Source organism: Elephantulus edwardii, unplaced genomic scaffold (genome assembly GCF_000299155.1).
Source record: "Elephantulus edwardii isolate Elephantulus edwardi_28Jun2011 unplaced genomic scaffold, EleEdw1.0 scaffold00006, whole genome shotgun sequence".
Classification (NCBI taxonomy): domain Eukaryota; kingdom Metazoa; phylum Chordata; class Mammalia; order Macroscelidea; family Macroscelididae; genus Elephantulus; species Elephantulus edwardii.
The window spans coordinates 8,737,115-8,753,465 of NW_006399756.1; the positions used below are offsets into that span (position 1 = coordinate 8,737,115).

The 16,351-nt window shown below is 47.6% G+C and overlaps 1 protein-coding gene across 1 annotated transcript in view; it reads right to left on the reverse strand.

Moving 5' to 3' along the window:
* Positions 1 to 16,351, reverse strand: part of DMBT1 (deleted in malignant brain tumors 1) — an 86,831-nt gene that overhangs the window by 34,097 nt on the left and 36,383 nt on the right. The window contains 5 exon segments of the mRNA XM_006903735.1: positions 1,185 to 1,580; positions 3,405 to 3,418; positions 8,603 to 8,930; positions 13,384 to 13,501; positions 15,242 to 15,271. Of these exon segments, the coding sequence (XP_006903797.1) occupies positions 1,185 to 1,580; positions 3,405 to 3,418; positions 8,603 to 8,930; positions 13,384 to 13,501; positions 15,242 to 15,271 (886 nt within the window).

Genomic DNA, 16,351 nt, shown 5'->3' on the forward strand with positions numbered 1-16,351 from the left:
ACCCAGTCACTCACTCTTCTTTGCCAGTCACGCTCACATCTATGTCTGCGTGTCTCCACACTGTAACACAATACTCCGTATACCCATCCTCACAGTCCTTCCTCGGGTCATGTTGCTGGAGTACTGAACACCCCACCGACTGCCAAATAGTATACAGCCCTGTCTTGGAAACAATGCAGCCTTGGAGGAAATGATGGTGACAATTTGCCTCTTGTACTTGGTTCATGTTGCTAAGAGAGGCTGTTCCCTTGAAAGGAGATGTCATGCTTGGAAAGGTGGCAATTGAGCAAAAGAAAGGAAGACCTTGAATGAGATTGATTTAATGCAGACATAATGACTCCAGCAATGAACTCAGGTGTGTCAGAGGTGATGATGGCATAAGGTAGGACAGGGTTCAAGTCTGTTGTCTATAGAGTCGCCAAGTCAGACTCGACACCTAACAACAATAGCAACAGCTTTTCCTTTTCTCCTTCTTCACATTATGAAAAGGTTTTTGTTGGGAATCCTGTGCTAGAAGAAATTTTCCCCATTAGTTGTTGTTATGTGTCAGTGAACTGAGGGAGACTCACCGTGACCATATGAACTACAGCTCTGCACTGTTTTCTCTTTTGCACCATCCTTATCCTGAACACATCTGTGTCCACCGTCACAGACATCCTATCAATCCATCTTGGTGAAGCTCTTCCACTCCTTTGCTGACCTTCCACCTTTCCAAACATGACACTCTTTTCCAAAGAATAGCCTCTTTCATCATGAGAACATGTCTGAAATATGTGAGATGAAGCTTCACCATCTTTGCCTCCAAAGAACATTCTGGTTGGCCTTTCTCCACGACATATCTGTTTGTTCTTTTGGCTGCCCGGGCAATATTCAGCACTCTTCTCTCTTTCGGAGAGGCATATAATCTCCCCTTTCTAGGAACGCTGGGGAGCAGATACTGTCCTCTTGCCACTTGCCCATATGTCATGTATATTGGAAGGCTTGACTGTCCTTTTCAGTTTAGTTCATTTCTATGATTGGTCAACCCAACTCCAGAAAACTCAAGAAACATTATAATTCTTGGCTGAAAGCTAAAAAAATTCAAGAGAAACCATATAGAAAAGGTTTTGTTTGACCAATAGGGTCAAGATACAAGAATATTCTCTGCTTGAGAAAACACAGATCTCAATGTCTTTGAAACCCACCTGAGCAGATGACTCCGGCATCCTCACTGTGCCCGCAGTTGTGGGAGAGCCAGCCGTTGTGGGGGCAGCTCCACAGGTAGGGCTCGTGTCCTGAGCAGCGCACATCGTCCAGGAGGATCTGTCCTGAGCCCTGACCGAACCTGGCATTTCCCGGAGCTGACACAGCCCAGCCACAGCCCAGCTGCCTGCAGACCACGTTGGCATCATTGGTGTCCCAGCTGTCATCACACACGGTGCCCCAGGAGCCTCGGTACAGGACCTCCACTCGGCCCTGACACCGGCCACCTCCATTCACCAGTCGAAGGCCTGACCCTGGTCCTGTCACTAGGAAAGGGCACGAGAATTTCTCAGCCATGCATAAAACATCAAGCTAAGTTTCTGAACCAGGTCTGGGCTCTGGAGAAGACCAATGACCCAAAATACACCCAATACACTATACTTTCTCTTTTCAAAGTATCATCTATCACATGAGGTGCCAACAGGGCTAGATTCACACGGATTTGGGGAGCCACCAGTCCTGTATTGAGCACCCAGAGACTAACTGCAAAGACAGGACAACATTACAGGTTCCTCGAGAACTAGGACCTGCATCTTCCGACACGTCATGGTCTAACTAACTCATCTACTCACAGGACAAAGTGTGGACTCCCACAGAAGACCGAGTGCCCAACTCTGACTGCTTCTCTCCCTCCAAGCTCATACGTGCCCTGCCAGCCCAACTTCTCACAATTCATATTAAAACCATCAAAAATCCCTATTGAAACCTACTCTGCACGTTGGGAGCAGCGAGGGCAGTAGGTAGGAATATTTACCTCCTGGTTGTATAGGTGGCGATGTGGTCCATGGGTCTGCAGGAGAGAAACAGAGGGGGACCGTCAATTTGAGACTTCCAGTATGATCACTGGTTAATTGCACTGGGAGATTAGATGCCCTTCAACAAAGACACCCACAATCAAAAGTAGCAGATAAAAAGGATGATGACCCTGGAGTCCTGAGACTCATCAGAAAAGAGGAAATTTAAACACTGGCTAAGGAATGCAAACACCATCAAGGAGCCAACGAAGCCGGTGACTGTGAGGGTTGTGGCGGTGAACTGTGCCTTCTGGTACTTGGAGGATGAGGGCACTGGTCTGTACCAGCCCTAAGATTGATGGGACACCCTGGGGCTGGAGTCCCTGCATTTAACCAGACACCTCCGTGATGAGGCCGACCACATCCATGCATGGAGCGGAGCACTCTCCGAACTCTACGATCTCATCGAGCATCCTGGAGCTGGCGGTGGCTACCCCACAAGGGAACCTTGGAGCTTCGGTAGCAGAACCATATTGTCCTGTGTACACGTCCGCTTCTCCTGCTGGACCTGGGGTGGGGCCCAGTCTTCACTGTGGCCTGGCACCTGTGTGGACCATGGTACAGTTGTGCCCTCCCCATGCATCCTACCTCTATAGCCAGCAGCGTGAGCCAGCTCTGCCGGGAGTCCTGCCTGTGCTCAGCCCTGAGTTACACGGACGGATGACTGACTCCTGGGCAGAGACTCTACCTGAGGCTAGGGCCCCACCCTTTTGAAGCCCCTGTGTCAGAGAAACTCTACCATGGTATGTCGCTGCATCTTGGATTCTTTCCAATACCCTTAACACCTCTTAACCAAGGAGGATCTCTCCCCTCACTGTGTACTTCACCTTTGACCTTATGCCTGACCAGAGACACCATCCTGACGAGACAGACAGCCTCCATCCCACAACAGCTGCAGCGACAGCAGGCAGCTCCCTTTCCTCCTCGTCACGTGCCCTTTCCCCATTTTGCCTTCCTATACTTCTCATCTTCCTCTCAGTTTCAGCTTTTTCTTTTTCCTGCCTGTCTTTGAATTTGTATTCCTTTTGTTGTTGTTGTTTTTCATCTCTTCCTCTACCTCTCTCTTTTTTCACTCGCCTATTCTTTTTTCTTAGTGCCACCAGGCAACAGACAGCAAGATTATCCATGCGTCGGCGCACACACACACACACACCCCTCCCACAACTCCACTCACTGCTCAAGTGTAACACGCACACACACACACCCCCTCCCACAACTCCACTCACCGCTCAAGTGTAACACGCGCACACACACACACCCTCCCACAACTCTACTCACTGCTCAAGTGTAACATGCACACACACACCCCTCCCACAATTGCACTCACTGCTCAAGTGTAACACGCACACACACACACACACCTCCCACAACTCCACGCACTGCTCAAGTGTAAAAGGACTAACCTGATACCGCTGATGGACAACAGATGGTGACCTTCGCCAGTCCACTCTACACACCACGGTTTACATGGACAACACACAGAAAGCTACACACAAACTCTCATCTTCTCTCACAATCACCATGAGTCAGCAGGAAAAGACTACAAACACAGTGCCACCGCTGACCTAGTTAGACAGCTTAGACAGCCCCAGAGGGAATAGAGAACTTAATCCCACCATGGAGCAAAAAAAAAAAAAACTCCCCCCAAAGCAGGATATGATGTCACCAAAAAGTGATCAAAGTACAGAACCAGTAAATCTCTCAGAGGTTGGAAAGCTGCTGGAACTTCCTGATTAGAAATTCAGAAGAATGATAGGTTCTCCCGAGAACAGAGAGAAATGAAAGAGAAAAAAATTAAGGAAAATATAGAAAAACTCTAAGAATGTTAAAAGTCAACATAAGTCCAAGTACACAAAAATAAGGAAAAATTAGAGGCTAGAAAAGAACCCTCAGGAATTAAAATCCAGAGTATTAAAACTGAAGTTTTAGAAACTGGTAATACATTGGAAACACAAAAGAGTAGACTTGTAGAAACAAAAAAACAGAATCAATGAGATAGCAGACAAAAGTCTCACTACTAATCTGTAAGAGGAAAAAATCAGAAATTAGAAGGGAAAAAAAGCATAAAATTATGGGAGACAATGTATGTGAAGGATTGTACAGAAGTGAATGAGGATACAGATAAAAAATTATAAATTGCTAAAAAACACAAACAGAAAACCCTTATAAAAATTATGTGAAATATTATCAACATCAACAATGTAGTTGATTGTAATATAAATTCTAGCACAGAAAGAGATCAAAAACATAGAGAAAATCATTAACGCTTTACTGGAATAATACTTCTCAAATATTATGAAAAAGGAGAAAACAGGCACTCAAAAGGCTGAGCAAACTCCATGTCTGGGACCCAGAGAAGCAGAGACCCTGGAGACATTGGCCCAGTCAGGTTCATGTGGGCAGCATTACATCTTCTCTTCCCAAAGGCCCATCAACCACCGGAGGGGCCAAATAGGCAGGAATCGCATAAATCTGAGGGGCCGTGGAGTCTGCATTGAACACTGAGGATGTCTATCAAGTATGAACACCAGTGTGGGTGCCACAAAGACCTGTCACCTGGGTCTTCAGATACCATGTCATCTTCCACGAATTCACAGGACCGAGTAGGACTTTCCACAGAAGGTTCAGTGCCTCACTATGAATAATCGTCTCTCCCTGAGCCCACTGTCTGAACAATTCCTCACAATTCAGATTAAAGGTATGGACTCTGCATTTCAAGAGCTTTAAGCAGAAAAGAATAGTCACTTTCTCTGGTTGCAGGTGAGGGTGTGGTGCGTGCGTCATGTGTCTGCAGGAGGGAGACAGGAAGAAGGTACACTTATACACTGTTGGAAGAGGTTCATATATCAAAACCAACCGGGCCTTCACAACTCAGGTCGCTGGACCTTACTTAGGGAGACTGCTTGGTCCTCACCATCGGCGTCGCCTGCACAAATCAGGAGAGATCTCTCCTCGTTTGTCGATGAGCAGTTGGGCTGCCCCCTTGTCTGTGACTAACGCAGCAGTAAACATGGGAGTGCGTCTATCTGTTTGTGTCGTGCCTCTGGTTTCTTCAGAGTATTTCCCAGTAGTGGGATAGCCGGGACAAACGGTATTTCTACTCCCAAATATCTGAGAAAGTGCCGGATCGCTTCCATAGTGGTTGTACCATTTTCCATTCCCACTAGCAGTGGCTAAGGGTTCCAGTCTCTCTACAGTTTCGCCAGCATTTGTTGTTTGCTACACTGTTGAACCTCTCGTGCTTAGAAAGGGGGGCGGTCAGCGAAAGAGTGGAAGACCCTCAACAAGGCGGACAGACACAGTGGTTATAACAATGGGCTCAAGTGTCTCACAGATGAGGAGGATGACACAGGACAGATCCGTTGTTAATGGGTCGGCTCTGAGCCGTAGATGACTCCACAGCACCTAACAATAACAGCGTTTGTATGTACACAGACATACTAAATCGTGAAGCTCGGTCCTCACAATGTTGCCATCTTGTCCAATCCCTCTAGACACCCCTTCTAAGCCTCTCAGGAAAGCTAGATTGGAGGTCCTCTGTGGAAACCCCCTCCCCTCTCCAGCTCTCTGTCAGCATGAATGGTTTTTGTTTGTTTTGCTCAGTGAGTTTAAAAAAAATAAAAATCCAAAACAGCTTTTAAATTATTCTCAGGGAGCTCTGGGGGCCCAGTGACAAGAAGCTGCATTGCAATCCCAGAGGTGCACGGTTTAAATCCACCAGATGCTCTGCTGGAGAAGGAGGGACAATCTCCTCCTGTACCAGTCAGATCTGATTTGATGGTTCACACACAAAAATAATAAAATAGAATTTAAAAATATTATAAAAACATAAATTATTTTCTGATGCAGAAGATCATAGTTTGCCCATAGAAATCTTTCAAAAAACCCATGTGGGCCTGGAGGTTCACAGGAAGTATCTCTCACATAACAAATGTGGAGAAATTTCTCGTTTCTCTTTTGGAAATGGTCAGATGAGGCATCACTTCCAGTTCCTACCACCTTCCTGGACCAAGAGGGGAAGCATGTGATGATGGGAGAGCCAGTCGGGCTGACTCATTAAGATGCCACAACATCCGGTTCTGTGCAGGTGTTTGTGCTCAACCAAATTGCCAGGTCTTTGTGTTTTTCCATCATCCATGGTTTCAAGAATCGCCACCAATCGCTGCTGTTACGTGCCTTCTGGTTGGAACTGACTCACAGCTCATCCTCCAGTGGGTTTTCAGAGGTTATAAATCACATGGGAGGAGACTGCCTGTCTTCCTCTCACACAGCGGCTGGTGGATCAGAACCATGTGCCTTTGGGTTGGCAGCACAACTCCTTACCAATAGGCCTGTTTCTTTTAGGCTAAACCGATAAGTGACAAACTTAAGGCTGATAAATTCCATTTTTCAACCTTGGGAGGTTAGGAGAAGCAGGTGACCAAGACCGAATCCTAAGAAAAGCAACTGAGCAAAAAGTAAAAGTAGTGGAAACCTTGCTGACATATTTACTGCTGCGTTGTTGCTAAGTGCCACCAAGCTGCTTCTATTTCAAGCCAATGAATTCAGCCCAATAGAATTACAGCATGAGAGATCCTGTGCCTTCCTCGCCTTTTCTGCTGCATTTAAACCCATTGTTGCTGCCACGGTGTCAATTCTTTTGTGGGGGGGTCTTCTCTTTTGTAAACCTTTCCATTTTCTAAGCACGGTGTCCTTCTCCAGGCCCTGACTTATCACATGTCCGAAGTATGTGAGATGAAACCTCACCAGCCTCCCCTGTAAGGAGCACTCTGGCTGCATTTCATGCTCAGGAAGAGGACACAATGCAGGCAGGGGCCGGGGAAGAAAGGAAAAGCAAGTGTGCAGCAAAGAGATGAGAGGAAAGGAGGATTTCAGCTCCCAGTGCGCCCTGTGTCTCTCCTGTCCCTCCTCGGTCTTCGCTGTGACACACACATTCCCTTGCACTAAACGTGGAGCTGAGCTGGAGAGACTGAACACAAAACACGAGAATTTCACCCAGGCCTGCAGACAAAGAGTGTTGAACTAGAACTAATGATTACAAACAACTGATGCTTACCAGGAGTAGGGGTCGAGGTGTGCCACCATTCTGGAGAGAAGAACAAAAAAAGAAAGAAATGCCATTAGAAAGACATGGATGTGTGGTCGCTGGATGGACATAATGGACAGTGGCATGTGAGAAAGACCACGAGTGGAAGAGGAAGTGGCCTCTCCTGGACACCTAGTATTAAGCAACAGCCATGACCCGAAAATGTCAGGACTACAGCAACGAGATGAGGTCTACATCCACAAAGACAAACGTCAATTGTTTGCTGGTGGACTGTTCTTGGGTGAAGGTCATGTAGCCTTTGCGTGGGGCACACAGAGTAGCATGTCTCTGCGCTCTTCTCACATTTAAATTTTGATACAATAAATGCTTCCAGGATCCTTCCAAAATCTTTAGATAAGCTCATATTAGCAACACATGTCTGGGCCCAGGAACCTCTAACCACATACAAGAAAAAGGGAGTGCTGGGTTGAAAACGCTTCACTATGTCCCCAAGGACACAGTGCAGCAATGTCCCCAAGGGAAATGGGAGAAATGCCCAACAGTCCAGCGTTCCCCTCCCAGAGCTACACATTGGGGGCTGTTATAGTAGCAAAGAGGAAAGAGGCCCCTGAGTTAGGATGGCAAATTCACCTGGTATGACTGTGGTTGAGTGTAGAGAAGCTGTGGAAAAAAAGGAAAAGACAAATTAGACGTTTTGCAAGTAAAGTGTCACCACAGAAGCAGAGCGGAGAGGTTGAGCAGGGCAGGGCAGCTAGTGCTTCTTCCCCACGTGGCATATGTGGCCCTCGTCACCCAATGACCCTTGAGCCGTAAGGTGGCACCATGTAAAAGCCACCGCTCTGCACTCTTTCCAACATTTGAGTGAGTATCCTCGTGTCTGGATGATGATAGCTAAGCTGACCCACAGCAAATGCTCCTTTGTGCATGTTTTAGCAATGCATTGATTCCAAGTTCATTCACGGGCAGTTACCAGACTTTGGAATATCTCCCCAGGGAGCTGCGTGTTACACACCACCCAGCTTGGCGCATGGAGGGAGGCTGCAGTCGGAACTCGGGACCCCTCTCCTCTCCATCCATTCCCATATGCATAGTTGTCTTTTTTAATGGGGGTTCCGTATGGGCCAGGACTCTGATGTCACAACCCTCAATCACTGAGCCCACCTATCCCTTCCTTCTCTTCTCCCAAGGCCCACGGAAAGGCTTTGGCTGGCACTCCTGGGTGAGGCTGGCACTTCTCTAGCAGTGTCGCAGACCATTACACTCTTTAGGAAACACCAGGGAGCCTGTCACTTTCTTTTACCACTTGGCCTGTAAGTGAAAAGGCTTATAAGCTCCCTTCAGTTCAGTTCAGTTCATTACAATGACTGGCCACTTGAACATCTGAGCTCTCCAGACACATTACAAGTCTTAGCAGGAAAGCAAGGACATTTTAGGGAAGTGGGATGAGTTTTGACTAAGAGGAAGAAGATATAAGAGTGCCCTTTTCTTGAGCAAACTCAGAACCCAATGTCTTAGAAACCCACCTGAGCAAACGACGCCGGCGTCCTCACTGTGCCCACAGTTGTGGGAGAACCAGCCGTTGTGAGGGCAGCTCCACAGGTAGTACTCGTGTCCTGAGCAGCGCACATCGTCCAGGAGGATCTGTCCTGAGCCCTGGCCGAACCTGGCACTTCCCGGAGCTGACACTGCCCAGCCACAGCCAAGCTGCCTGCACACCACACTGGCATCATTGATGTCCCAGCTGTCATCACACACGGTGCCCCAGGAGCCTTGGTACAGGACCTCCACTCGGCCTTGACAACGGTCACCTCCATTCACCAGTCGAAGACCTGAACCGGGTTCTGTCCCTAGGAAAGGGCACAAGAATTTTCCATGCTCATCTAAACATTAAGAACCACGTCTCAACAATGGAGAAGTCCAGTGACCCAAGAGACACTGACCCAAGAGATTCGCTTGTAAAGCACATTGTTTTTATGTGCCATCAAGTTGCCTGTGTGACTCATAGTGACCCTATGCACCATAGCTCGAAGCCCTGCTTTATCATGAACTATCTCACTGTCTCTGATACTCCTACCCCAAGACCCCAATTATTGAGTCAAGCCATCTCATCTAGGGTTTTCCTCTCAGGTGCTTTCCCTCAACCCTTTCAAGCATGATGTCCTTCTCCACGGACTGGCCCCTCCTGGCCATGTGCCTGATGTTTGTGAGATAGAGCTTAAAAGCCTCCAGGGAGCAGCCTGATTTCACCCTCTCCAGCGCAGACCATCTGAGAGCCCAAAAGGGTAAGAATCACATAGATCTGAGTAGCCAGGAAACTTGCATTGAACCCAGAGACAATCAAGATAGAACAATTGTGTGAGTTCCACAGAGACCTCGGATCTGCGTCTTCAGCCCTGGTATCTTCCAACGTACTCATCTACTCTCAGGACAGAGCTGGGATCTTATCCATAGAAAACTCAATTCCTTACACGGGATGCCCATCCTACTCCAAGCTCATCCATTCCTTGTCAGCACAATTCATCATGATTCACACTAAAATCACGAATAATCTGGCAGAGGGAGCTGCAAGGCCAGGAGGTAACTTACCAGATCCCATGGTGGGTACAAATGTGGTGGCCATAGATGTGGTGGGCCATGGCGCTATAGCAGGGAGGGGAGAGAAAACAAACGTACATGTTGTAAGAAGAGGGCCACACAGCAAAACCGATCGCACCTTCAAACTCATGACCCCAAACCCTGCATTTTAAGTCTGCCGCTCACTGACCATGTGTTCTGCACGAGTCAAGAAAGGTCTCTAACTCTCAGGAGCTCATCTGTGAAAGTCTGTCTAAGACAGATGCAAGACAGATTCTATTCAGGTCTCGAATCTTTTCATTTGTTCCTCCACTAGCAGCCCTTCCTCTGCCAGCTTTTGCTCAGGGCTTACTGGTCAATGCATCTGTGCCCATCAGGTGCATCTACAACCAGCTGTGAGAAGATATGAGAGACGCCCAGGAACCAGGACACCTGGGAGTCCATGAACAGTGCTCCTTCTCTCTACAGCAGATGGAACCTTGTGACAGTGACACTGGTTCTAGGATCAAGAGGCCCAACGTGGAAATTGTACACTCAGGCAGAAGTTCATGTGAGAACTGAGGTTTATAGGAAATTTGTTTTACAGCATTAACAAATAACAAATGTACTGCTTCTTTCAGAAATGATCAGCTACAGCAGAGCGCACTCCAGCCAGCCCCTTCCTCTGCCCTGAACCAGCAGGGAAGGTAAGTGACTCAGACTGGATCAACCAGGCGCACTCACTAGCAGGTTACAATGACTGGCTCTGCAGAGCACGTGGGCTCAGTCAGATCCACTGGAGTCTCGTACGGGACATCCTGCCAGTGAATTAACAGAACGTAGCCCTTTCTCCCTTGGGGGCTAACTGGGAAAGGACAAGCTTGCTTCTCTGCTTCATGACTATAGACCTGAGCAGGGCCCATGATTGTGAGTTCAACTGTAGGGCTCCAGGCTCCCTGGCAAACCCCGACTGCAGAGGCAAAGGGTTTGTTCAGATCCTGAGAAGGGGAGCCACTCGTTATTTCTTGCTGGCTACCGTGGTACCACAGCTGTTGTATACGGTTTAACAGACAGAGAGCTCAGACTTATTAAGGCTCTTCCAGACCAGTGAAGGAATCTCAGGAAACCAAGGCTGGGTAACAACAAACACAAGACAGCAGCAAAACAGATGCCATCTTTGCAACCCTGGAAGGCTAGGAGAAGCTGCCTAAGAATCAATTCTAACAAAAGCAGTTGAGAAAAAGGGAAAAGATTTCAAACCCCTCATGACTTGTTTGCTGGTGTATTATAGTTGTGTGCTGTTGAGTCAGAATCAACCCACAGGTGACCCTCCAGTGGATTTTCAAGGGCAGTAAACCACATGGGACACTACTCCCCGTCTTTCTGCTATGGATCAGATAGGTAGATTCGAACCGGCTACTTTTGAGCTGGCAGAGCAATACTTCACCACTAAGCCCCCAGCGCTGCCTGTTGTTGAGTGCTGTCAATCTGATTCTAAAACACGCTGAGTGTTGGTACAACAGAAAGAAATGCTGCCAGGTCCTGCGTGTCTCCTACAATCCCAGCCACATCCTTTGTTGCAGGCACCGCGTCAATCCATCTGTGGGAGGGAGTCCTCCCTCTTCGGCTGATCCTCCACTTCTCCAAGAAGTGTGTCCTTTTCCTGGGGCTGACCCCTCCTGATCACATGTCCAGAGCATGGGGCCCAAACTTCACCACCCTCCCCTCGAAGAAGCTCTCTCCAACTGTACCCCTTCCAGGGCAGATTTCTTCCTTCTTTTGTCTTTTCTTTATCGCTGACTATTCATCAACAACACCACAATTCAAAGACTTCTTCTTTGGCCTTCCTTATTTATTGTCCGACTTTCACATGCATATGAAGCAAGTGATATACTTCAAGCACCTGACCCTCACTGCCTGCAGTCTGGAGCCCTTGACTTCCTGGTCAGGTTTGTCACTTCATCCCCTGGCACTCCGAGATGATCTGAATCTCAGCTCCCATAATATTCAAATTAGGATGCTTTATCTCATAAGGGCACCTTTTTCTTTTTCTTTGTCTCAGCCGCAAGCACCCATCCAGAATCCTGGCTCCAGTATTTCACTGTGACCCGAACATTGTTCCTGTCCAATCACCAGCCTCAAGGCCAAAGTCATTCAGACCAGAGAAGGAAACAGGAATGGTCCAGATCAGGAAGGTCCAGAGGTCAAAATGAGGTCTAGGATTCTCTCAGAGTGTCAAGAACAGGACTCTTGGAGTGATGTTTTCCGAATGAAGGTGTTGACTGAAGGCTGACCAGCCCCGGGCTGCTCTTAAGGGTTGTTTGTGAGAACCCTGGGCTTGAGCTGAATTACCTATGTGTTTGCTTAAATCTTCCCCACGTGTGGCATCACAACCTGGGGGCCAGGATGTAGAGGATGGAGGAAATCCATCAACCTGGGTCCCAGGGACCACTGAGTGGCACCTGCACCCCAACAACAGGGCTCCTCCAAAGATGGTCTCCTAGCCCCACACGGCACAGGCCTGGCGCTTGGTGTCCAGACGCCCCACACTAGCTGGCTCACGTTGTTCATGGAACCCACCCTCCTGAGCTGAGCCTGGTTCTGCAGGCTCCTCTTCCACTGGGCAACGTGTCATGTCACATTAAGGAAACCCAAAGACACTCCTACATCTGAAGAAAAACATGGGCCCAGCGCACCACAGGAGCTCCAGTGACAGAGGTCAGGGACAACATCTACCTCCACTGTAGCTATGAGCACTAAATGTTGTCCATGACCTTGGGGGTCAGAGACAAAGGGCAGCCTTGGGCTTCTTTGGAGAGGATCCTACACCAGACGTGCCCCTGAACTAGCACCTAAATCCATCAGTCTCCCGTCCTCACAGGCTCCTGTTCCTTGTTGGCCCGTGAGCAGCTGAAGTCACTCCTCCTCTGGTCTTCAGGCCTCTAGAAAACCAGGGCCTTGGACAAAGCGACGAACGTCACCCAACAAGCTCACTGTAGTCTGTCTTCTGGTAGAGACAAGCTTCCTCCGTGCTGCTTTGTTTCACGGCTGGCAGATGCAGGCCCACGCTATGGTCAGGCCTGGGCAGGGACCAGATTCTCTGGAACCTCAGATCTTGGAGGTGAGTGGATTGTTCCAGCACGTTTAGCCACTGCCTTGGCTTGTTCTTCCTGGGGATGTGATCCTACTGAGGCTGGATTTGGTTTCATCGTGAGGAGACCTCAATGTTCCCAACACGCTTCTAGAACAGGGCACTGTTCTGGAACCGTGATGAAATTCCAGAGAAGGAAAAGAAAGCGATTCACAAAATGTAGATCATTTTCTCCCTCACTCGTGATACTTGGAGACAAGGATCTTGATCTCGCTGCTGGACTGGAGCAAGAATGAACTGTGATCGTTACAGCCCCAGGAGGATGAAATCAGCTTTACAAAGCGCATCAGGCCCTCAGAGGCAACTCCTCGGACCAGTCTCTACTAGGACTGAAACCCAGGGCTCGAAGGGCAAGCCGAGCAGAGTGTAGCTGTGGGCACACTTCCTCGGGGGGAAGGTGAGGTGCACCCAGGGGTGGCGGGAGGTGGTGGCAGCCAGCAAGCAACAGACAGTATGACAGAAAAGCAAAACTAGCTAGAAGAGCTTTGTGTCTCTCACTTCCCTGCCTTGGTTTTTATTGTAACAGAAACATTCCTTGATAGTAAAATCAGAGAATAAACACATTTCATGAGACTCATCTAGAACTTAATACTCACATGTCCTTTTGATCCCAAAAGTATCACTAAGCAAAAATCTACGTCGTGAGCTAGCCCATACGACCACGTAGCTGTGGTAGCTGTTGGCAATTAGCCGGAGCAGAGTCCTCTTAGGGTGCTTTAGACGCACACAAGGAAACACATGAGCTGTTCCGTGAGACAGGAACTTAGAGCTGACAACTCCTGTGTCTCTGTCTACCTATAGAAAGCAGGTGCTGGTGGCTATGAGCACACACATAAGCCAGAAAGATACAGCAAATGAAAGGACAGGCAGGCTTGGACCTTCTGAGTCCAGCTGTACCTAAATCCATACCTGTCACTCTCTACCTTAGTTACTTGATAAATGTATTTGCTTTTTAAGTTAAGAGAGTTAGAGTTGGCTTCCAGTCATTTGCAGATAAAAGCATCCTAACCGATCTCTCTCTCTCTGTCCTGTACAGTACAAGTGAGAGGAACTCTCCATGTTTAGTGAGGTGCTGAGCTAGAGAGCCTTCCCCCAAACACGGGAAATATCGCCCAGGGATGGAGACAAGAGTGTTGAACTAGAACCACTGGCTATAAGTAAATGGCGCTTACCATCATCAGTACGTGTTGTAGACCACCAATCTGGAGTGAAAGAGATGGGGACGTGGGAGAGGGAGAGAGGAGGAAAGGGGGGGAGGGAGGGAAGGAGAGAGAGAAAGAAGAGGCGAGGTGAGGAGAGAGGGGAGGGGGTAGAGAGAGAGAGAGAGAAAAGGAGTCAGAAAACAGCAACTGTGTGGTCACTGTAGGGTTACAGAACTTCAGTTGGACTTAATGGACAATGGCATTTGAGAGAGCTCTTCTAGATATCTTGCGTTAAGTGACAATCATGGTCCTCAAAGTCCAGAATTACGGCAATGAGGTGATTTAATCCACAAAGAAAAACTAAAATCCTTTGTTGATAGATTGTGCTTCGGAAAAAAATCATCATTTAAACACTTAGTGGGTTACACTGAATAATATTTCGGTGCTTCTCTTATATTTAAATTTTAACTCAAGCAAATCTCTTTGGAGGCTCATGTATGAAATCAGTTGGATTCTGGAAAGTAGGTTCTCTTGTTTTAGTTGAAAGTCAGGTGTAAACTCTGGTTGTTTTTTGTTTCATTGACAATTGTGTGTTAGCTGATTGGTCACCTGGATTCTCTGGATTTAGCTAACAATCAGCTGTGGCCTGGAAGCCTCTTTTTAAAGTCAGTCAGGATCTGGTGGGTGGGTCTTTGTATTTAAATATTACTTGATTGTCTTTGGGAAGAACATTCTTCTAAGGGGTATAGCACTGGCCTGTCAGTTTGCTTTATTGAGATAACTTGGGGTTGTTGTGATATTAAACACTGTGCCACTGGTGTGTCAAATGCCATAATGGTTACCCATGGTGGACAGAGTTTGGTAGCGCTCCCAGATTAAGACAGGCTTGGAAGCAGGATTGACATCCACTTTGTAAAAAGCCTGCCTTTGGAAACTATGAACATTCGAGAAACAATAATAGTTATAGAACAGGGTTCAGATCTTCTGTTCATAGGGTCACTATGAGTTGTATTCAACTCGACAGCACTTAACAATGACAAGCAAATCTGTCCAGGATTAAAGACCCTAGAACAGATGTCCTTCCGCTGCCTAAAGTGTAAGTGAGCTCAGTTTAGCATCTCCTGTTGGAGGACGTAAAGCACTAATCCTGCCAACCCAGAAGAGAGGCCTGATGTGTTGGGAGTGCAACAGTGCGCCTCATATGCAGTGGCCATCAAGGGAGGCCGCGAAAAGGCAAAACAACATCGTGTTCTTTTCCTGTAGCTACTGACTGGAGAAAAGAGAAACCCCTGCGTTCAGATGGCACACTCACCTGGGACGGTTGTGGATGCACCTGGGGAGGCTGCGAGAAAGAAAAAGACAAATCAGATGCTTTGCCGAGTAGGTGTCACCGTCGCGCAGAGCGTGTGAGCCGTGAGCCGGTCAGGGATTCAGCCCAATCCCTCTTTTCTGCAGAGAGTAGGTGGCCTTCGCCACCATCATCCCTTAAGGTGGCACCACATTAAAGCCTAGGAGACACTCTGCATTCTTTCCAACATTCAGGTGATTGTCCTTGTGTGGAGGTCATGGTGACGGCTAAACTGACTCACAGCCAGGGCTCCACTGCGCATGCTTCAGCGAGCCACTGATTTCAGGCTCATCCGGGGCTATTGCTGGACTTTGCCTGGCATGCCTGCTATGGGAGAGTTAATTTGCACACCCCCAAACTCAATGCACTGTGGGAGTCGTAGTCAAGGACCCAGCGCCCTCTCCTCTCTGCCTATCAGTCTCATATGTACGTCGGCATTCCTAATAGGTACTTTCTATGAGGCCTAGAGTCATAAGGTGACTGAACATGCAATTATTTCTCACTCCTAACTGTTCCTGTTCTCCCTCCCTGGTCTATCTAGAAACAGGCTTTGGGTGTGAGCTCCTAGGCAAGGAGGCATTTTCTCCATTGGTACCGTACACCATTTGACTTTGGTAGTTAATTATATAAAAGATAATGTATATGAGTGATTGTATAAAACCCATGTACATGATTGAAACACAGTGTAGATGAAGGATTGCATAAAACACAAACTATATGTATGAAACACAATGCATATGAAAGATGGTATGTAAACCAACAACAACAAAAAAAAGGCAGAAGGTCATTTTGTCTTTTGCCTGATTGTCACAGAAACCAGAGGTGGGGGGTGGGGATTCTCTGGTTGTTCACTATTACGATTGCCCATCTCAGCAACTATTCTCTCAAGAAGCAATAGTGATTCCTGACAGAAAGCCAATATAATTTCAGACAAATAAGGTGTAGAAAATAATTTTGATTCTTTTACTTTTCAAAAAGTAAAGTGAATTGAGGGAGGGGTGGGCAGGGAGAAAAGTGCAACAATGAATGAATGGAAATGCAAAGTTTGTAAACTTTCATGAAAATAAATTTAAA